This window comes from Parasteatoda tepidariorum, chromosome 10, assembly GCF_982258835.1.
Source record: "Parasteatoda tepidariorum strain Cologne lab strain chromosome 10, Ptep-v5.0, whole genome shotgun sequence".
Lineage (NCBI taxonomy): Eukaryota > Metazoa > Arthropoda > Arachnida > Araneae > Theridiidae > Parasteatoda > Parasteatoda tepidariorum.
In genome coordinates this window covers 99,860,270-99,882,961 of record NC_141764.1, presented here as the reverse complement: position 1 = coordinate 99,882,961, position 22,692 = coordinate 99,860,270, and the positions used below count along the sequence as shown (strand labels likewise).

At 31.5% G+C, this 22,692-nt stretch overlaps 2 protein-coding genes across 3 annotated transcripts in view; one reads left to right on the top strand and one right to left on the bottom strand.

Annotated features, from left to right (window-relative positions):
* Positions 1-22,692, bottom strand: part of Cpes (Ceramide phosphoethanolamine synthase) — a 96,691-nt gene that overhangs the window by 54,954 nt on the left and 19,045 nt on the right. Inside the window, exon 2 of one of the 2 annotated variants that reach the window (XM_016056966.5) lies at positions 3,060-3,099. The exons of the other annotated variant lie outside the window; for it this stretch is intronic. The gene's annotated coding sequence lies outside the window, so the exon portion shown is untranslated. The remainder of the gene's footprint in view (positions 1-3,059; positions 3,100-22,692) is intronic. 2 annotated transcript variants of the gene reach the window in all.
* Positions 16,932-18,197, top strand: LOC147803160 (uncharacterized). The gene has a single exon (XM_087153498.1). It carries the CDS (start codon positions 17,204-17,206, stop codon positions 17,960-17,962), a length of 759 nt encoding a protein of 252 aa, XP_087009624.1. The 5' UTR covers positions 16,932-17,203; the 3' UTR covers positions 17,963-18,197.

The window sequence follows — 22,692 nt, the reverse complement described above, 5'->3', positions numbered from 1 at the left end:
TTGGACAATTGTTTTCCCAAGAAAGAATCTACACTTTTTTTTTTGTTGTAGAAAAACGTAGCCGAACTTTTTTTTCTTGAAGTGAAACATAACCCCTTATTTTTTTAAAAACTAATTTCCTATTATTATTTAATTCAGAAGTAATCATAGAATCATCAGAAATAATGTTCATGAGTTATGGGATGAAAGTCAGGAGTTCCAATCAACTTTTCTCTTTTATTTTTATCAATAAAAGTTGTAGCCGATAGATGCGCCAGCATCTCTCTGCAGCCAGTGGAACAATGACATGAATAAAATATAAGAAATGAAAGGCGACATGAGGCCTAATTGACCATTACCCCAATGGCTTAATTCATCTCTTTAGTAAATACAAAGTGACGTCTTAAGCCTTTCTGCGTCATCCCATTTGGAGGGGGAAGTTAAAAATAGTTGGAATGGGGAGGTCCTCAGAGAAAACAAACAGAATTAATTGCAGAGAAAAGTATAAAAATGAAGACCTGAGACTTTGACCTTACGATTTTTTTGTCACACGAAAGCGTCATAAGTCACGTGACTAAAACATGGGGAGGAGAATGACGCAACAGCTGACTCGGAGCGGAGAGCCTTTCCGGCTTTCTTGTCAATATGCCAGCTTTCCGATCTTGCAATTGGGAGGGCTAGAACAAAATAAAGGAGGACGGAAGGAGTTTTCAACAACAGACGATTTAAAAGTAATACTTCCGTTAATAATTCAAAACTTAGATGCGGCAGACAATTTTTTTTTAAAAAATTCCGAATACATTAGACTTCATGTCTTAAGTCTATCAACATGGATTGTACTTAAATAAAACGCAAGGTTTTATTTTTAAATAAATCGACATTTCCATATTGGAGTTGGGCGATATATCGTGGAGCATCGATCTTTTTAAACACGGCGATAACGATACTTGAAATTGTATTCTCGGAATATGTCATGATTACAATGTCCTACAATAAATATTGAATATACGATAATTATCAACTATAATAACGCGACGATTATCGATACTATCAACGATAATTTAAAGCGATTATTATCAAATACGATAAAAATGGTGATCATTATCGACACTATTTAAACATCACACTATTTCGAATAACGATGATAATGAAATGCATTTTGCCACGAATTTTGCAAAAAAGATAATGATCGAATATAATATTATCTTGAATGTTATAAATTTCATTTGGTAAAAAAAATACCGAATAATGAAGAAATAATATAAATTATTTTTAAATTAAGGATATTTTCCGATATATCATAAAATATCGATATCTTTTGATGTTATATCGATACTTTATGGTGTATATCATGGCGATACGTCAATATTAAGATCTTGATATCACATCAACTCCATCTGCAGCCTACTTTTATAGTAATTTTTCTTCTTTATTTCAGAGCTTTTCAAACTGTGGGGATGTGACCCACAAAGATCTGTTGCGCTAACTACAATTGCCAAGGTGCCAAATAGATTTTAAACTTGCATTTTTTAAAATAAAAAAATAAAAACATGCAGATGTTTGGCCAGGAATAGTTACGAGCTATACCTTTCGAGTTGGTCCCTTTCTATGATGTTTTTTCCATTTTCTCGCTGGCCCCTGTCCGGAAGGGTTCAAGACATGGCGATTATTCTGCCACAGATCACAATACGGAGATCTCCCCGTAGGGATAATCGTCAAAAGAAAACGGGCTATTAATAATTTAAATAAACGAATAAAAAATGACTTGTAAAAACAATAATGATCATCTTTATATTCCGATGTTTTTATTATACTTAAAAATACAAATTAATGGAAAAAATGAAAAGAAGTTTTATATAAATAATTAAAACTAGAAAAAAATTGAAGTGACTTTCTTAAAAAAAAAAAAATATTTCTTAGGCTCTCTGAACTTATCTCATTTTTAATTGATTTCCTTAAAACACCTTTTATACTAAAAGTTTCCGATGCACTTAATATTCTTTTTATAACGATTATGATGAATTAAATAACACTCGTACTTTTTTTCTTGTCTAATATTTTAAAAAATGAATACTATTAAAACAATAGAATTGTTGGTTGTTAAATTTGTAATCAAATCGGTAAAAAAAAAAAAGAAGTTGTGTTTTCTCACATTAAAAACACCGTTTTCAGGAAACGCCATAAAAAGTTAGCGAAAATTAATCGCATCCATGCATGCGATGCGTCAATACAAATAAAGTTTAGAATCGATTTTTAGAGTAGAAAAAAAATGCTGTCACTTTTCTCATACTTTACTTACTTTTTCTTCATACTCATACTTTAAATATTCATACTTTTTTCTTGTCCAATATTTTAAAAAAAGAATACAATTAAAGCAACAGAATTGTTGGTTGTTGAATTTCTAATCAAATCGGTTGAAAAAGAGAGAAGTTGTCGTGTTTGCTCACATTAAAAACACTGCTTTCAGAAAATGTCATATAAAGTTAGCGAAAATTTATCGCATCCATGCACGCTATGCGTCAATACAAAGAAAGTTCGTAATCGATTTCTAGTGTAGAAAAAAAATTAATGCTAATACTTTTGTGAAAATGCAAGAAAATTTTATATGGCGCATATATTTTCAGGAATCAATTCACTTGATGATTAAATAAAGTAATCTTCGTTATTTTTAAACTCATTACCACAGTAAAGTTATTAATATTTAAAACACTTTTTTGTGAAACGTCACCGCTCATCACCTCATTTGCTAAATGCGGTGTCAGACACAGGGGTAATCAATTCACTTACACATTTCATGAGATAACATTTTATCTTTAATCGTTAAAAATAATAAGATAACCACAAGACTGCATTGATAAATAACAGCCTCAATTCTGTTATTGACTCAGTTGGGTAGAAATCCGATTTCCAATAACTTTTTTAATGATTATGAAATTATTTGTTTGCACAACATTTGAACTAATTCAATTTTATTTCAAGCCTGTAGTAGGTTGGAAAATTTAACTTCGTTTACGGATAAACTGAGTAATTCTCATGAGAGGCTACATTTTCCAGAACAAAATAAATTTAAAAAAACTCACCTTATACAGGAAACATGAATTTAAATGCGGTTTTATGTACCTGTAAATAAAAAACAGAAAGGAATTTCTAAGTAAACGAGCATGATTTATTTTAAGAAATTCACATTTTTATAAACATTAAAAACAAATTGGTTCAGGTTAAATAATAATAATTAATGACACAATAATTTTTTTTGAACCGTTGAAGTGCGTGAATTTAACGAAACGTTCAAATGTTTCCCAATAAATAAAAAACAATACTTGCAAAGTAATATTATTCAATTTTGACACCCTGATAAAAATGTAGCAATTTATTCCCTTTGTTTACTGAGGTTGCAACTGATTCTATGACATTTGCACGTTTACAAAAGAAGAAAAAATTCAGATATTATTCGTTACTTTTGAAAGATTTATTTCTTCATTAATTAAAAAAACACTTTTGAATTAAAAAGAATGAAAAAATTTTGATTCCTTTGATGATTGTAATTCATTTTCAATTGAAATCCTATTTTCTATTGAATCAAATTTTAAACAAAATAATTTTCAAAAACTATTCATCTAAAGTCTTTCAAACTTTTAGCATTTTATATTACAGTCTGATATAACGCGAATACTTTAGTAATTCAACATTTTTCAATGATAATTATATTTTTAAAAATAAATAAGTATTTTAAATTATTTTTGCTTGAAATTATTGTAGGATAAACGAATTTTATAGTTAAATGGAGGAAACTTGCTTCACTTTTCATAATCAGTTTCTTTTACTAAAAAAAAAAAAAAATGGTTCACCGTGATTTAACAATTGGAACAATATTTTTTCAATACAGCTCACACTTGTAAGAAAAAGGGATACCGATCCGACGTAAAATGGAGAATAATTAAAACAGATCGTTTTTTTTTTGCTCGATAATATGAGGGTTGTTTGTTGCGTACACTATTAGGTGAGTACTTTTGAATGGAGACCTATTGGGCATTTTAATGAAAATTCCGTTTTCCAGAGTCTTTTTCTGCGTTAATGTACTTTATCATCTAATAATTTCAAAATAAAAAAGAAACACACGAGAAAAAATAGCCGGTTCTTTATTTAAATAGTCACACTTTTTTTTTTTTTTTTTTTTTACTCTCCTGGGGGCAAGTAGTTATTTTCAGGTTTACCTCTATGCAAATTAGTAGAATTTTTTTTTTTTTCTCCACTTCAGCAATGTAAAGGTCTCAACTAACAGCGTCAAGTTATCTGAAGGAATATTTAGATATGGAATATTATGCTTGCAAGTTCAACTGTGAATTTTCGCCTTCATTTGAGCTCTATTATTTCAATATTTAGCTCAATATCTTGTGATACCTTGTTTAACATCAATATCTAGTAAGTTATTTTAAACTGCAAAGACTATAAAAAAAAAAAGAGCCGCGGAACAAACCTTTGTTCTCGTTGAGTGATTAGAAGACTTTAAACTTATCCTAAAACAAAATAAAAACAAATTTTTTCCAAAAATGAATTTAGACAGTAAAAACGCCAGGCGAAATTACTTTGTTCACCATGATAAGATGCTGTATAAACAGAAAATACTCTTCTTTTAAATAAAAAAAAGGGAAAAAAAAGCATAATTTTCAATTAGAAAAAGATAAAAACTTTCCTAGAATAGATAAATATTTACTTAGACCCATACAATAAGAGATAAGAACAGTATTTATTTAATGTTGCAGTTAGAAAACGAATATTCTTGATCTTTTTAAGTAAAAACATTAAATGAATAAATTTAATAAAGGTTATGTCACTAAATATTCTGATAATGATAATAATTTTTTAGATTGAAAGTAATAACGTTAAATGAATAAATTTAATAAAGGTTATGTTACTAAATATTCTAACATCTGAGTTAAATAGGTAATTTTGAAAGTATAGTCACAAAAATGTTTTGCATTCATTAAGAAAATCAAAAGGTTTTAATGCCAGATTATCAAAGAATTGAAAATTTATCATTCATATAACCTGAATTATGAACACAAAAAAAAATATTTTCATAAAAGATTGAATTCTATTTCTGATTGTAATAAACTTTTTTTTTCTCTTTATCAAAAACAGTCGCTGCAAAATTTTGATAACGGAATGTTCTTAAAACATTTCTCTAGAAATGAGCAAATTTATAACATGTTTCATAAAATACTTTTTGAGTTATGACAGTACGAAGAGCGCTCTGCGAAAATTAACTTTATTTGTTTAGAGATACGGTTCCCAAATAGTGTTACGCGAAACTCAAAGGTTCCGTGGTAGGGTTTCAAGGGTTCCGCGAGTTTGATTTTTTTAAACCGGAAATTATATTTAGAGCAAATCATTAATACATAAAATATTTATTAAATCGCTTGTTTATATGAACTTATTTATATAAAAAGGCCAACAACTTTTAAAAAGTGTTGGCCATAGCAAAAATTTAAAAAAACAATTAATAAGAATGTACTTAATAAATTATGAAAAAGTTAAACAATTTTATTGGTCTCATAGAGCTTTTCAATTCAAAATGAAATAACTAAATTCAATAATGAAGAATTACACTCCTCCAATAACTATTCAAAGTTTATAACAGTTCTTTTTGCGAAAACCATGTGGAATGAATTTTAAATAAATCATAAACTTACAATGGAAAAATCAAAAATTTAAATAGAATGTCATTAAAATGATAGAAACTAATACAATGTGGGAAAATGGCAATAATGACAACTTAGCACAACAAAGAATATTTTAAATCTTACCGGACATTTAATTTATTTCTTTGATTGATTTAACAGAGCATGATTTGTAGATAACATTGAAATATTTTTAATTGAATTATAAATGAGTAATTGAAATTTCAATGGCCATAATGCCAAAACATAAAATATTACTCATCTTACCAACATAATGAATAAATCTAAACTAAAACTGAAAAAAAAGGGAAGAAAAAAAAAACTGTGGCTCCAGTGGCTCCATCTGTTATTGAAATTATAATTAAAAGTCAAAACACCATGATTCAGCTTAGTTAATTCATTTTCAGCATACGCATTGCACAACCATTTTTAGGTGGTTCATTAATAAATCAAATAATAAAAATAAAATTAAAATGAATGAGTTAAGCAGTGCTTCATCTGGTGTTCAAATCATTTCATAACCTTAAATCTAATCCTTCATACTTTTTAGTTTCACATTTAAAAATAAAGTGAAAAGAAATAATTTTAGAGGGCAAATTTAAAAATGTAACTCATTAATATTCCAACATCCGCTGATACCATAAAATAAAAATTATCATGTTTCCAGGTCATTAAAGTTTATTTTGAGAAAATCCGAACTTCCGGAATAGAAGTGCGATTATAAACACTAATCCCAGCCTCGACGGAAAAGAAGAAAAATAAATAACAAAACGCTTGCGACTAATAACTTAAGTGCTAGTTTTAGTCTCAAAGCATATTCATTTTTCAACTCTTTAAGATACCTGAAATTGTATTTTGAAAAATAAAACACCAGAATTGTAAAATTTTAGTTTGACTCTAGTAGAATATTTTATTGAAATGAATTTTTACATCAATTTGTTAACTTTGTGGGGTTAGCGTTGAAAAACACTTCCATTCAAAGAGTTAAAAGATGTTTTAAAGGAGAGTAGGCTCTCCTTTGGAGGTCTGAGCCCAGAGAATTGTAATCCAAGTCCGACCGCGACGGACATATACGTCGGACAAAGGCCAAATGTCGCGCTTTTGCCATTTGGTCTTAGGTGGCTAAATACGGAAATTGATCACTAAAACCTTTTTTCTAGTGGTAAAAGAATCGGACTCCAGACCGAGGGGGCCGGGGTTCGATTCTCGACTCCGCTAAGATCGAGTACATGTGATATAGGTGGTCGTAAATCTGTGTAATCAACAGTCCTGTGTTCGACTGCTGAGCCGTACTATGAGTACAGAAATCTGGGGAAACTTTCCTTTTCTTTCAGATATATGTCTAAATTGAGGAAGTGACCTCACGAATGAGTGGTGCTGCCATCTATCCGTAGAGATCTGAACTAAAACGTATTTTCACCCCTATGGTGCTCTCCTGTAAAACGAAAGACGCACCTTCCAGACTTAATTGACAAAAAGCCTACGATTGGCGAGCTTGGCTTGTCTAAGTGTCGCTAGAAACAACGCAAAAAGCGAAGAGAAAAACCTAGAATTGAATGCAAAAGGGAAATGTCGAAGAGGAATTATCAGCAACAGCAAACTTTCAAGTTTTTTATCGTGTGTAGGATTCCCAATTTTTTAACCCTCTTCGCAAACCTTTAAGTTTACGAATGAAATCAAGACTGTGATTAAACTGAAATCTTTAAGACTGAAACAGCAAAATGACTAAAAAAAATTAAAAAAGAAAATTCAAATAAAGCATCATTTGACAATTAGTGTTACTTTCACAAAGCAAAAGTACCGAACAGATTGTAATTTTTTAAGTTTTTTTTTTTTATATACGTTCAGTATCAAACATTTGTTCAACAGTAGTTAAAATGTTTATGAAAATTTTATCACGATCCCGAGACCTATATTCCCGTCTCATCTCTGAAAAAGACATCTTGTACCAATCCAATTTGAGATCTGTCAATTTTACGTTCACGAGAGACGAAATAGCTTCAGAAGAGTTTATAATATTGTAAAATATCGATATTTTTAAAATATCACAATAACGATATTTGAATTAAAGTATTCGCATGATATATCGTGAAATCACCATATATTACGATAAATATAGAAAATACGATATAATTATTTGTAATGATGACACACAGAGATCTATAATAGCAATGATAAATATAGAAAACATAACTTTAATTGCAACATTTAAATATTTCGTTACTAAGGTTAAGAGTCCAAATGGTGTAGTAAACTAAATCTGATGTGAAAAAAATGAGTGAACTAGGGATAGCATGCAATCATTAAATATCTTTCTTGTGTTTGATAATGAGAAAAACCACTTAATATAGTACATATAAGCAACACAAAAATTAAGTTTTTCTTTAAATAATTTGTTTCTTGAATTACTATTACTATTATTAATGCAAAAATATCTCATTACACATTCCAAAAAAAAAATTCTGCACTACTTTTCTTGACTAAATTATTCAAGTAAGTCTCATGTTAGATGTCTGTCAGTCGACTTATGTCTGATATCAGAGTTTTTTCCCATACAACTGCTTTAAAAGAAATAAACATTGTCAAATTATTTGACAATATAATCAAAATATATCAATATAATTATATTTGTCAGTATAATCACAACATGATCAAAATAATTTGTCAATCATATTAAATCTATAAAATTTGCATAAAAAATAGAAAAAAAGTAAATATAAAATGAAAATTAATACAAGACAAGTTAATTATGTGCCACGGTTTATTCAATGTTTTAGTAATATTTTTTTTAAATATAACTCATGATAAATTATTCACTCGTTTCTATTATTCAGTGCGAAAATGCAGAGAAATTCCAGGGTGACAAAAAGAAATGAACGACGCATGAATTACGTTGAAAAAAATGCGAATTCTTTTAACGTTAGAATACATCTGTGAATCACCATAACTGAACTATTGACTCAAAAATATGTTGAAACGGCAGTTGGAATTTCTCAAGAATAAACGATTCAAAATTCTTTTCTAATGTTCCACCGTAAATGAAATAAATTGTTTTCATCTGTTATTATAAAAGTTATCTAAAAAATGTATATTTAATACTAAAACGTATACAATAAATGACTAAGTAGTTCAAAAATATTGTCTTTTGCGGGTCAATATTTGTTTAAAAGTGTATGTACTTTTCAGCGCTTACAAAGTCCTTGGACCAAATTGTTTTAAATCATTTTAGATAGAATTATGCTCGTTCTGGTAATTCAAGCTTGATTATTACAGTAGACTTAATCGAGCCGTGACGGCTCAGGGGATAGAGCGTTTGCCTTCCAATGAGGCGAACCGGGTGCGAATCCCAGTCAATACGAATTCCGCATCCGGCTTGTGCCGACCACAGCCGATGTAAAATATCATCAGTGGTAGGCGGATCATGGGTTAGAGTCTCCTTGTCGTCAGGCTAACTGTGGGAGGTTCTCGTGGTCTTCCTCTCCATGTCACGCAAATGCGGGGTAGCTCCATCAAAAAGTTCTCCAGGAAGGTCCCTCTACTCGATCCAGGAATGTCCTTGATTTCTTGATTGGGTTCAAAATTACAAGGCTACGGAGTTGAACATTAGTAGTCGTAAACCCATAAAATTGGGTCGACTTTTCAACGACGGTTATAAAATTTAAAAAAAAAAAAGCAGATTTAATAATCTGGCCGGGATAGCCTGGTTGGTAGGACACTGGGCCTATGTCCAAGAGGGCGTGGGTTCGATCCCCGTCGGCCAAAGTCGGCCGTGTAGAAAATGGTGACTAATGCATGTTAAATTTGTCGAGTCACATAGTCCTCCATGTTCCCATAATCAATCATGTCTCTGGGGGTACTGACCCAGGAGTTTCCTTGTCTTCTGGATTGGTTCAAAATGACAAGGCTACGGAGTTGAACATTAGAAGTCGTAAAACCAAAACTGTGTCGGCTGTTCAACGACGATTATAAAATAAAATAAAATGGGCTTAATCAACATTGACTAAGAACACATATCATGCGCAGCTAGCGTACTATGCAACAGCACTATAATTCTATAAAATAAAAAAAAACATCCCATAATTTCAGGGGGGAAATTTTGTTTCAAATAAAGGTGTCGGCTCGCTTCTTTCACAAATTCCCACGATTGACTCTCGCTATCATTTCCGTTTGTTGTCGATAAACGTATTGTTAAATAAAATTAAAAATAATTCGTTTTAAAAAATTCCAAAATTTCAAAGTTAACACAGATGATTGATTTCACAGAATTTATTTACAATGTTATAGGGATAAAATTTGAGCCTTATCATTTTTCTCGGTTGAAATTTTAACCTATCCACAAATTTGGTTTTAAATGTTTAATAATTAAGTTTTGGTTACTATAAAAAATTATCTAATGTTTTTCTTTAAAGAGATTATTTAGTTATAGTGTGAAAGTCAATTCCTGACACTGCTTTACTAAAAACTTTTATTTTATTATTTTCTTCTTTTGAATTTATAGTTTTGAATTTATGTTAGTTTATGTCAAAAAGTTAGATGGGCGATAAATATTGCTAGCATCATTTTTTTTTATAACCGTCGTTGAACAGCCGACCCAATTTTGAGTAACCTTGTCATTTTGAATCCAATCCAGAAGAAAGGTGAACTTCTGGATCAAGTATTGGGAGAAAGTTGCCATCGTGGAGGACTCTTAGAAAAACTAACCAGCATTTGCGTTACATGGAGAAGAAAACCACGAAAACCTCCCACGGTTAGTCTGACGGCAAGGGAACTCTAACCCATAATCCATCTACCACTGAGGACATTTTTGTCAGCTCTGTGGTCGATGCAGGACGGATGCATAACTCGCATCGACCAGCCATTGCTGGGATTCGAACCAGGTTCACCTCATTGGAAGGCGAACGCTCTATCCCTTGAGCCCTCACGGCTCGGGTGCTAGCATCATTTTGGAAAAACTTGTTACTTGAGTAGTAGTCAAGCATAGAACTCCAGTTGAAATTTGAAAGCTCTAGCTAGTTGGACAGCAATATCGCGTATTCAAGAAAGAGAGGAACGATTGTTCTCGGGACTGCTGATGGCCCCACCAAAATTCCTTACAAAAAATATAAAGCTTATTAATTAGTTTGTTAAACAAAATTGCAGATAATTTCTTTGCTCTTATTTAAAAAATAAAAAAAAATAAAAAATAAAAAAAAAAAAAAAAAAAAAAACTACGATTTTTTATAAAGGGTGATGAAAAAAATAATTATACAAATATGTAGAAGAGCAATAAATTTTGTCCCGGGGCCTGTAAAACCTTCGTTCCGCCTTGTCGGACAGTGGTCGAAGTTTCGACTTACGGTAATTCTTTCTGTCGATAATAAAGAAATAAATTTTGTTTGTAGTGACCAGGACACGATTAGAACTATTATCACCAGACACAGAGTTCCAGATATAACGAGTGTAGTTAGTCGAGAAATGATCACAATCAAAACGATAATCAAACGGTTTAAATTTTAAAATGATATTTTTGGTATTAATTTAAAATTGCTCCGAAAATTTTATTTAACTTTATTGAATATTTGTTGTTATAGTATGATCGCAAGGCAAAAAAAAAAATGTCCGTAACTATGAGTATTCAAGTTCGGTTAAAGAAATTCTATGCAGTTATTGCGTACAATAATCAAAGTAGTCGTTATCAGACACAAGCTAATTTAACATTTTCTGGCATGGGTTAGTTCAAAAATATTCTTTTTCGTTCGCAATTTACTGCCGGCCCCTCAAACAATTTAAAAGCTTTCAACTACATTGATAAGTATGAGAAATCGCATGATCTAAACACCTGTAAAGTTATAAAATAATTCTTCAAGTATTTCTTGAGTAAAAACTGAAAGTGTCTCTTCCACTCATGTAGGGTAGTGTGTATGTACCTATTTCATATCCCCAAAGAATCTCACTCATTAATAATGCATAAAAATGACTTAAAAACAAAGACAAGTTTCAGTGGGGGTGGGGTCAGAAAAATATCAATGTCATGCTTTCGTTTCTGGAATGAAACCAAAAAGGTATAATCCATCATAATCCATTCAGATTTAAAATAAAACCTACGCCGAATAACCTTCCAAAGAGAACTATAAGGAAGAACTTTTTTTAAAGGTAACTAAAGCCTTAAACCATGTAGACAAGAAAACTAAAGTCACGTTCCTCAAATATTCATCTAGTTCGACAGTGCGTGCAAATTCCAACATAGGCGCTGAAATGGAGAAAGGAGTAATCACCATGATAGGAGTGACTCGTTACCATAGCAACACCAAAATCACAACACATTATACATTTTTTTATATATCTATACATACACAGAGAGATCTTTTTCAATTACACACACCCACCATTATTTCACAGAATGTAATACATAAGCGTTAAAAAAGGTCGTTCATCTTTAAAAAGAAATGCAGAATGAAGTCGTAAATTTTGCACAGAAAACTATTACTGCTGTTAATAATTAAAGCCCAATACAGATTCAACCTTTTCCTGTAAAATGAGTTTTCCGACGAAAATGAAATCCTTAATCTTAATTTGAAACAATAACTTCTTAGTTTTGCGTGCAGTTCAAGGAGTTGCGATCTTTAATGAAAGTAATTAAATTAAGCTGAACGACGTGTTTTCGAGGAAAGTTTCTCTCTTGAGGTTGAAGGGGTGGTTATTTATAATTCAGACAAACGCCGTTTTGTATAGTTAAACGTTTCGTTAAAGTCATTTTAAAGCGTTATTTGTAAATGAATGCAATTTAAGACTTTAAAAAAAAAACTTTTCCTATATTAATCAACGGTATACTTTAATAAGTACAGTGTGTAATTTCTCGGAAACAGGTTTCAATTAATCACCACGAGCATTTTGGTATAATCTTAGAAGCTGTTCTGAGGTGCGATTATTTATCACTCAGGAGAATTTAAAGAAGCTGTTTCTAAATTGAGTTAAATTCGAAGCAATAGTATTAGTATACATTTGGAATTATTTACAGTAAAAATGCTTAACAAGCGCCTCTTAAATTATCAGAATGCGGCCACCACGTCCTAAACAAAAAGTAATGTTAACCCTTTTAAAGTCGCGTTTTGTTTATATTCAATAGAAGTTTTAAAAACTAAACAATTTTCAGAAAAATTATTATAATTGTTTTACAAACTATTTTGAATAACTTTTGAAGAAAAAAAACACAGAAATTTTATCATTAAAATTTTTTAAATACAAAAATACAAATTTAAGGTATCAAAGCTTAACCCCTTCTCGCCCCCGACAGGGGGCATCCGGAGAATACTGGAGGCTGTAAGTGCGCGTACATGACCTCTCAGCAAAAGAAAATTGGATTAAAAAAGGTAGGCTTGGTGGCGATCCATGGCAACACCAGAAGGCCTCAAAGAATTAGTGAAATCTTAAATTTAACAATAGTAGTTACTCAGAAAATTGAATTTAGGAGCTTGAGTGTTCAAACATAATAGGCGAGGCATCAATTATAAAAAGAAAGAAGGAAAAAAAAGGTAACAAACATATTGTGTTGATGAAAAGTACCATAATTTGTCCAAAGACCATGAAAACAGATACAATTTCAAAAAGAAGAGTTACGGCGACAAATTTAAGGTATAAAAAATCTCAATTTTTTAGCATTATTGCTTTTTATTTATTACTAGGAGGCTTCGCCCCCTGCTCGCTGGCGCTCACCAACCCCCGGAACTGCTTTCACAGTTCATTTTGGATTGCTTCGCAATCCAATGCTCGCTTTGCTCGCTCATTGGATACGTTCTTAACATCTAGTTTTTGTATACTTTTTTGAATACTGAAGTTCCGAAAACTTTTCACTGTAGAAAATTCTAAACCTGTACATTTCAATATTAATTTGAAATTGCAAACAGTTCACATATTTTTCTTAATCACACTATTCTAAATTTCAGTTGTTGAGAAAAGTAACTGTTGTAAGTTTTGTTTTAAAGTTTTGTTGTAAGTTTTGTTTTGGCATTTGGCGATACAACACTTTTAGAATTGAAGGATTTGTTACGTCAAGCGCTCAGGTATCATAATTTTGATCTAGTTGCGCTACTATGTCATTTTGATTTATGTTGCTAAGTTAACTCTCAAAAAATTCTATGGCTGGCAACAGCATTTTTATTTTTTAAGTTGTTAATTTTTATTTCTTTTAGAATTCGCGATCGCAACGAACTATAGGGGGCGTTGTTGTATGAGACGCTTACCTGCGATTTCCATATGAACCGTCATTCAGTTACTCTGGAGACGTCGTTAATGTAGCGTGTAGCATTGCAACGTTCCTTCTTTAATGTGGCTTATTAAATTTAAAAAAGAAAAATGCTTGATCTTCTTTCTTGTACAACAGAAAACAAAATGGTATCTCTTTTTATTAGAGAAGGAATATCCAAAACACATCGGAAAAATATTTGTACATTAACAGAAAAAGATATGTATATTCTTATAAGAGTTAAAACCTAATGCCCGAGAAATAGTATTACTAAATTTAATGATATAACATGAAAGGCCCATTTAAATTTTACATTCTATAGTTTTAAGAATCATATTAGTTCAAAAATTAAAATGAACAAAAAGTATACATAAGCCTCATAATTTTATGAAATTTAATTTTGTAAACAACGTTTTTTGACAACAATTTTTATCAAAAAATTTCAAGTTTCAATAAAAATCATTATTTAGAAACTAAGAAACGTAAAATAAAGAATGCTGACGAAACAAAAAAAAAAAAAAAGACAATTCTTTTTTGTCGCCATTTTTAGTGCTACGAATATTCGTCTTTGGAATTTACCAAAAACAAAACAAGATGCAATTTTATTTTTTCAGGAGGGAAATATTTTACCGAAAAAACGAAAATGTACCAATTCCCACAACATAAAACTTTATCTTGGCAAACGTACGTTTTGGAAATGTTATTTCATTTGGAATCTTATTCATCAGAGTTCATATGGTGATATGATTGTTTTGAATCTATGCTAAACTCTATATCGGCTCATTTTCCACCGAAATCCAATTAACTATTTTGATTTTAAATAAAGTGTTTTATTTTATGAACTGTCGCAAAAATTTTAAGTGTAGATTGGCGGCACTTAAAAACCGCCAAATCTGTAGCGGCGGTGGCGTTAATACGTCGTAAGTACCGAATTTTTATTCCATACTTTTCTGAATCATATTATTTCAAACATTGGAATATACAAGAAGTATACATAAACACATAATGTTATACCATTTAATTTTTCAAAAGTATTTTGAGAACAATTTTTATCAAAAAATTATAAACTAAAAAACGGAAAATAAAGAATTCTTAGGATAAAAAAAACGATTTTAAGAATTATTAACATTGAAATAAAAACTTTCATATTGTTTCTTTTTTTATTATTCTTATAGTTCTTAATCAGACGTAAAAAACCATTCTGTAGAGAACCATCATCAAATGAAAAAAAATATTTACAAGCAAATTTTTTATTGTAAAAATCATTGCACTTACCTGATTTATGATTCCCGGAGAATTCCAAAATGATAAGTTCCTTGTTTAAAAACTTTATTCTCAAATAATAGATACATAGTTTATACCTTCATTACTTTTAGATAACATACTACACAGCAAAATTTTATAATTGATATGAATTTGAATATGCAGCTAAAAACAGAATAGCTGAATTCTAGTTGAACTTATTCTTTCAAAATTAAAAAAAACTTACTAAGAAAACGATTTAAATTAATTAAGAATCAGCACAAATGGCACTATTTCAAGTAACTTGGATAATTTTTTATTGTTGTTTTCCGAATTATATGGATACAGAAATATATACTATTCTATAACGAAGAAGAATATGCTATAACTATTACAATTCTGTATGTTCTGAATTCATATTTATTCACTGGAATGACGAAAGCAATGTTGACTTCACTTTAATTCGTAATGAATTGAAGACAGAAGAAATGCATTTTACCTTAATACACACATCTGTAACAGTATCCGAAATCGGAAGTCATCAGTTGCAAGTTTGTTGATAATAGAAATAAAAAATTATTGAGGAATTTTTCTTCAAATGTTTGGCGTGTTCTGTTCCTGAAAGATTTACTAATATTCTGGAGATTTTTTTCAAGTTCTTCGGCCTTTTCCTTAGGGAAATTTTGTTTCTTATTTGCTGCTAAAAAATGGCGTCTGATTCAGTCAATGACTTTGATGGAACTAAATGAAAACGTGATAAATTAATGTCCGATATTTTCAGGCTCCCGCTAGACGGCGTACTCGAGCGTTGCGATCGCGAATTCGTTATTTTTTTAGTGAAATGTTTTTTAACCTAACAGAATTCTTTGCCGACTGATATATGAAGAAAATAAAGTAAATATTTAAGTGTTGTGAAAAGAATCTTATTTAGTTGTACAAAGTACTTCAGCCAAAATTTGGGAGCCACGTAAGAGAATTATATATATTAGATCAGAAACACATCATTAAAAGGCAGAATGCTTTGGTGTTTTCAAAACAAAGCAAACGTTGCCACCGGCGGAAAAGAAATACAGCCAAAATTTGGGAGCCACGTAAGATATATAATAGATTTACATATGTTTTTTAACCTAAATATGTTCGAAAAATTTTGGGCTATAAAGGTTTACTTTTCAATGAAAATTCGAAAATCTGCAATAATTTAACTTTTATGCAAAAAAAGAAAAAGAAAAAAAAAAAAGACGAGTGCAATTTTTTCCCACTTTTTTATTTTTTATTTATTCATATTTATTTCATTTATCACTTGCTTTTACCAACAAACCACCTCCAGTGTGCCTCTACTTATAGCAAAAGAAACTGAAATAATAATTGTAACTGGTAAATAGAATTAAAAATCAAGTTTTTCTCTTCAATTTAACACCAAAAAAATGTCGCCGCAAAAAAACATGGGTGACCAGAAATAACTTGGACACATCTAACACATTAGTTTTAATTCTTATTAAAATACCCCCATTAAACTTTCAAATAAACATGAAGACAATTTTATCTTATAAATTAATTTTAAATATTCAAAGTCATCGCCTTTAGTATTAAATCGGAACTTAACAATATTTGATACTGTGTAATTTTAAGTGACAAAATGCAAAATTTTAAAGAAAACGCCGAGTAGATTCTGAGTTATAATATTTCAACTTTCATTTCTTATCGTAAAGTGCACAAAAAAGGACGCCCTGAATATCTTTTGATTTAATGATCGAATTTTCATGTACAACGACTTGTAGTATTAGTATTAATCGATAATGAATCGATTAATGAGATGATTATAAATATTTTATTATATGTTGGATGGCAACAGCTACAGGAAAAAGATAGAACAGCAACGATGAATAAATACTTACTTACTAACCTTCTGAATAAGATGTCTTGTATTAAAGCGATGAAACAACACTTCAATGGTGACTATGCGGACGATTTGAATTGATATTAATTATACCCATCAAGAATTTTGTTTAGTTGATTCTGATCTCAGTTTGAAAAAAAAAAAAAAAAAAAATCTGGTGACGCCATTCAGACTTCTTTCGCCATGTCTGAGGTAAGTGCTGTACAAATACCACTATATAACAGATCAGATCCTGCTCTTTGGTTTATTATGTGTGAAAGCACGTTTAGATTGGCATCTCCCAAACCTATAACAGAATCTATAACCAAATATAATTACATTGTTTCTCAATTACCGCCAGAGATTGCATCGATTGTACGAGATATTTTAATGAATCCTGATGCTACAGATCCTTACAATAATTTAAAAACAGAATTAATTGTTAGATCAGGCGAGTCATCGCAACAAGAAATTCGCCAACTTTTGTCTGGTGAAGAACTGGGTAACAGGAAGCCTTCCGAACTATTAAGGATTATGAAACGTCGTGCAGAAACATTAAAAGTCCCTGAAAAGCTTATGTTAGAATTATTTTTGCAGCGTTTGCCAACATCAGTACAAACGATTTTAGCAGCTGTTTCAGATTTAACTTTAGAAAAAGCAGCCGACATTTCTGATAGGATATTAGAAGTCACGCCAGTTCCCATGGAAACCCACTCTATAACTGAAAACGATTCAAATTCAATGGAAGAGAAATTACTTCGCCAAATAAAAAAATTAAATGAAAGAATTGACAAACTTGAAATTTCTCGCTCTCGTTCTCCTTATCGCAGGAAGATAAGTAATAGTGTTAAAAAACGAGATTCATCTGTTTGCTGGTACCATCGCAATTTTGGAAACAAATGTAAACCAGGAAAATGCGTTATGCCATGTAAGTTTCGGGAAAACGGAGTTGGCGAAGAATAAACGCGACATGTTCTTTGCCACAAACATCGCGTCGCCTGTTCATTCGAGACCGGACAACAAACTTATCATTTCTGGTCGATACTGGATCCGACGTGTCCATTCTCCCGGCAAATTATATTCAAAAAAGAAATAATCCTCTGCAAACAGTTTTCGCTGCTAATTCTACACCAATTAATGTTTATGGACAAAAAACACTTTCTTTAGATTTCGGATTAAGACGAATTTTTTCTTGGTCATTTTTTATTGCTAATATTATGACGCCAATTTTAGGTGCCGATTTCCTTCACTCTTTTTTACGCAATAAATGTCTAAGAGATTTGACGACTAAATTTAAAACAAAAGGTCATGTTAAGGAAACAATTTTGCATTCAGTTAAAACAATATCAGGTGATTCCGTGATTCATTCACTTTTAGCAGAATTTCCCTCAATTACTAAATTACCGGATCCCAATCAACCCGTAAAACATAACACCCTTCATTTTATAAATACGGTAGGTCCTCCAGTAGTAGCAAGACCTCGCAGATTAGCTCCGGATAGACTAAAAATTGCAAAATCAGAATTTAAAAAAATGATGGAATTAGGGCACATAAGACCATCTAGAAGTAATTATGCATCCCCACTTCACATGGTCCCAAAAAAGGGAACACTGGAGTGGAGGCCAGTTGGTGATTTTAGGGCACTAAATGCACAAACAGTGAAGGAAAAATATCCCATTCCTTGTGTAGCTGATTTCACATCTGAGCTGCATGGCGCCAAAATTTTCAGTCACATTGACTTAGTAAAGGCCTATCACCAGATTCCAATTAACCCTGATGATATTCATAAAACGGCCATTTGTACACCTTTTGGACTATTCGAAAGTACACGCATGCTGTTCGGACTGTGCAACGCAGCAGCTACATTCCAAAGATTTATTGACGAAGTCACTAGAGATTTACCTAATATTTATGCATTTGTCGACGACATATTAATCGCGTCTAAAAATCATAGTGAACATATACAAAACCTTAAGAATTTATTTGCAAGATTAGAACAATATGGTCTTTGTATCAATGTTGAAAAATGTACATTCAGTAAAAATTCTTTAAATTTCTTAGGCTTTAAATTAACAGAATTAGGAATCGAACCTCTACCCGATCGCGTACAATGCATATTAGAATTCCCTCAACCTTCCAATTTAACACAACTTCGCAGATTTTTAGGCATGTTTAATTTCTATCGCAGATTTATCCCAAAAGCCGCTGATATCCTTAATCCTTTAATACAATTTTTAGAAGGAAATAAAAAGAAAAATCATTCTAAGGTCAAAAATGAGCCATTAAAATGGAATGAAAACGCAGAAAAATCCTTCTTAAAGGCAAAGGAAGCAATCGCGCAGGCAACCCTCTTAAAACACCCTATTCCTGGTGCAAACTTAAGCTTATGGGTCGACGCATCGGATTTTGCAATAGGGGGTTCATTAATGCAACTTTCAGAGGGGAAATGGGAGCCTTTAGCTTTTTATATGAAATTAAATAATTCTCAAAAAAAATGGTCAACCTATGACCGCGAGTTATTTTCTATTTATTCGGCAATAAAAAAATTCAAACACATGTTAGAGGGCAGAGAATTTCAAATATATACTGATCAAAAACCACTAATCTATGCATTCAAACAAAATCCGGATAAATGTTCCCCAAGACAACTACGCCATTTAGATTTTATATCTCAATATTCAACTGACCTTAGACATGTACAGGGACCCGAAAATATAGTAGCAGACACACTTTCGCGTATAGAATTAGATTCAATTACTAAATCGAATTTTCTGAATTTTCACGATCTGGCGAAGGCTCAACAAACTGATGCAGAAATTCAAGATATTATTCAAAATAAAAATTCTTCTCTTCATCTTGAACTCAAACCATGTCAAAACACAGACATTGACTTAATATACGACAATTCAAATGGTTCTCCACGTCTATTCATTCCGACAACATTTCGAAGACAAATTTTCGAGCACTTGCATGGCATATCACATCCTGGTATTACAGCTACTACTAAGCTCATCTGTGCCAGATATGTTTGGCCAAATATGAAGAAAAACATAAAAGAATGGGTGAAATGCTGTGAACCTTGTCAGCGTTCTAAAATTCAAAGACACACCAAAGCCCCTCTAGGAACATTCAGCTTACCTGATGCTCGATTTCAACAAATACACGTCGACATTGTAGGCCCGTTACCTTCATCTGATGGTTACCGCTACTTATTAACAATGATCGATAGATTTTCAAGATGGCCAGAAGCCATACCGATTGTGGACATGCAAGCTAAAACCATCTGTCGTGCAATTTTCCACACTTGGATATCTCGATTTGGATGCCCTTCGATAATTACAACAGATCAAGGTTCTCAGATGCGATCATCTTTATATCGTGAGTTTTCCGGAATGTTAGGAACAAGCCGAATTCGTACGACAGCATACCATCCCATTTCAAATGGCATTGTGGAAAGATTTCATCGCCACTTAAAATCATCAATAAAAGCGCATGAAAACTCACAGTGGACAGAAGTACTTCCAGTAGTCCTTTTAGGAATCCGTACTGCTGTAAAGGAGGATATCAACGCATCGTGTGCCGAACTGGTATACGGAACAACTCTTCAACTTCCAAGCGACATGCTAGAAACATCCATCATTCCACCATGTAATGATATTTTTGTTGATCGTCTTAGAAACATCATGCGTGAATTGAATCCAATTGCAACATCTGCTCATGGACGAACTACATTTTACGTTAATCCCACACTAAGCACTTGTTCTCACGTGTTTTTAAGAGTGGATTGTGTAAAACCTCCCTTATGTCAACCCTATACAGGTCCACATAAGGTTTTGAAGCGATCAGCTAAAAACCTTACAATTCAACTAAATGGCAGGCAATCTACTGTGTCCATAGACCGTGTAAAGCCAGCATATTTGATTCCTACTACAGAGAAGGTTGAATCAAACTTACGGGTTGTAAAACCTGGAATTTCCAAATCCTTACATACAGAAAAAAATCATTCTCCCAAGGAATCCGACAAAATTGTGACTAGGTCTGAAAGATATGTACACTTTCCAGCAAAACTGGCAACTTATGTTAGTTATTAACATTATTAACTAAGCAAGGTTGTTTAGTATAAAATATTATTTTCAATGATGTAAATAGAGTAATATTCAAAATTTTATGTAAAATATTATGTCGTTTCAGAGTATAATTCTCTGACACTGGGGGGATACTCTGTAGTATTATTATTAATCGATAATGAATCGATTAATGAGATGATTATAAATATTTTATTATATGTTGGATGGCAACAGCTACAGGAAAAAGATAGAACAGCAACGATGAATAAATACTTACTTACTAACCTTCTGAATAAGATGTCTTGTATTAAAGCGATGAAACAACACTTCAGACTTATGCTTAATGGAATGATGGAATGACCTCAAGTATGCTGATTAGTTTGAACAGTTTTAAGTTACGAAATCAGACACAAACTGATCCCTTTCTCTAGATAAACAAAACTTTTTTTCCGGCTATAGTAGTATATAGAATTTTATTTCGTTTCTCTAAGTATAGAAGTAGCTGCTATCTGAGAAATAGGGACCCAATAGTTTGATCAGGAGAGCGGGTCCGAAATTTGGACCCCTTAATGCTAAATTTCACTTTTTGCGTGCTTTTCTATATTTCGAGAACTTTTTGAGCAAATTGAAAAAATTTTTGCACACAATTATAAAATTCGTTTATCCAAAAATAATTCCATGGAAAAATAATTTTTAATAGTTGTTTATTATTTTTTTATTATGTTATAAAAATAATAATCGAAAAATGTAAGGTACACAAATGTTTACATCATTTTAAAAAATGTAATTTTATGTGGCAAAATGCAAAATTTGAACGAAATCGATTGAATTGTTTCTGAAAAATCGAATTATAAAAAACATCAAACCTTCTGGTCGAACTATTGGGTCCCAATTTCTCAGATACCCTTTTGAGAGTTAGAAATCTAAATGCGTCGAAAAAAAGTATGTTTATTCAAATAAAGCTTTTTTTTCTTTCTTGTGCACTGTTCATCTGTTTTATTTTTAGCACTGTACATCTGTTTAGCCATTTATAACTCCAGACATATACTCTACACGAAATTTTTGTTTAAAAGTTTTTCACAAAACCTTGAAGACATAATGAATTTCGAAGTATGTTAACGATGGACACAAAAAAGAAAACTAAAAAAAAAAATAAAAAAAAAAAATTCTCTAATTATACTATTTCCCGTGCATGCCAAACGCATCAACCTTTTCTCCGGGTGAAAAAGAAAGTAGATTTTTTGGAACGCATTTATTAACCATTGTTAGTTAAGACTGCTTTTCGAAAGCTCCGTCGTAATATGAAATGATGGGGGGGGGTTGCGGATAATATGCTGTTTTTATAACTGCTGTGATTTTTGCAATTGTTACTCATGAATGTTAGGTCAAGTTTGGCCATCTAAAGCCAGCGCTGTCTTCGACTATTTTGAAAATGGCACAAAACATCAATATGGAGAAAAGTCACAGTTTTGTGAAAATAAAAAGCGTTTGTGGTCTAATTTTTTAATATATAAAAACTTAACTCCATTGCTGCATTACCTGGGCTGGTATAAATGTATAATAACTGAGAACAAGACAGTGATCTTGATAATTTTCATCTCGGTAGAAAAATGTCGCCAAATTGGC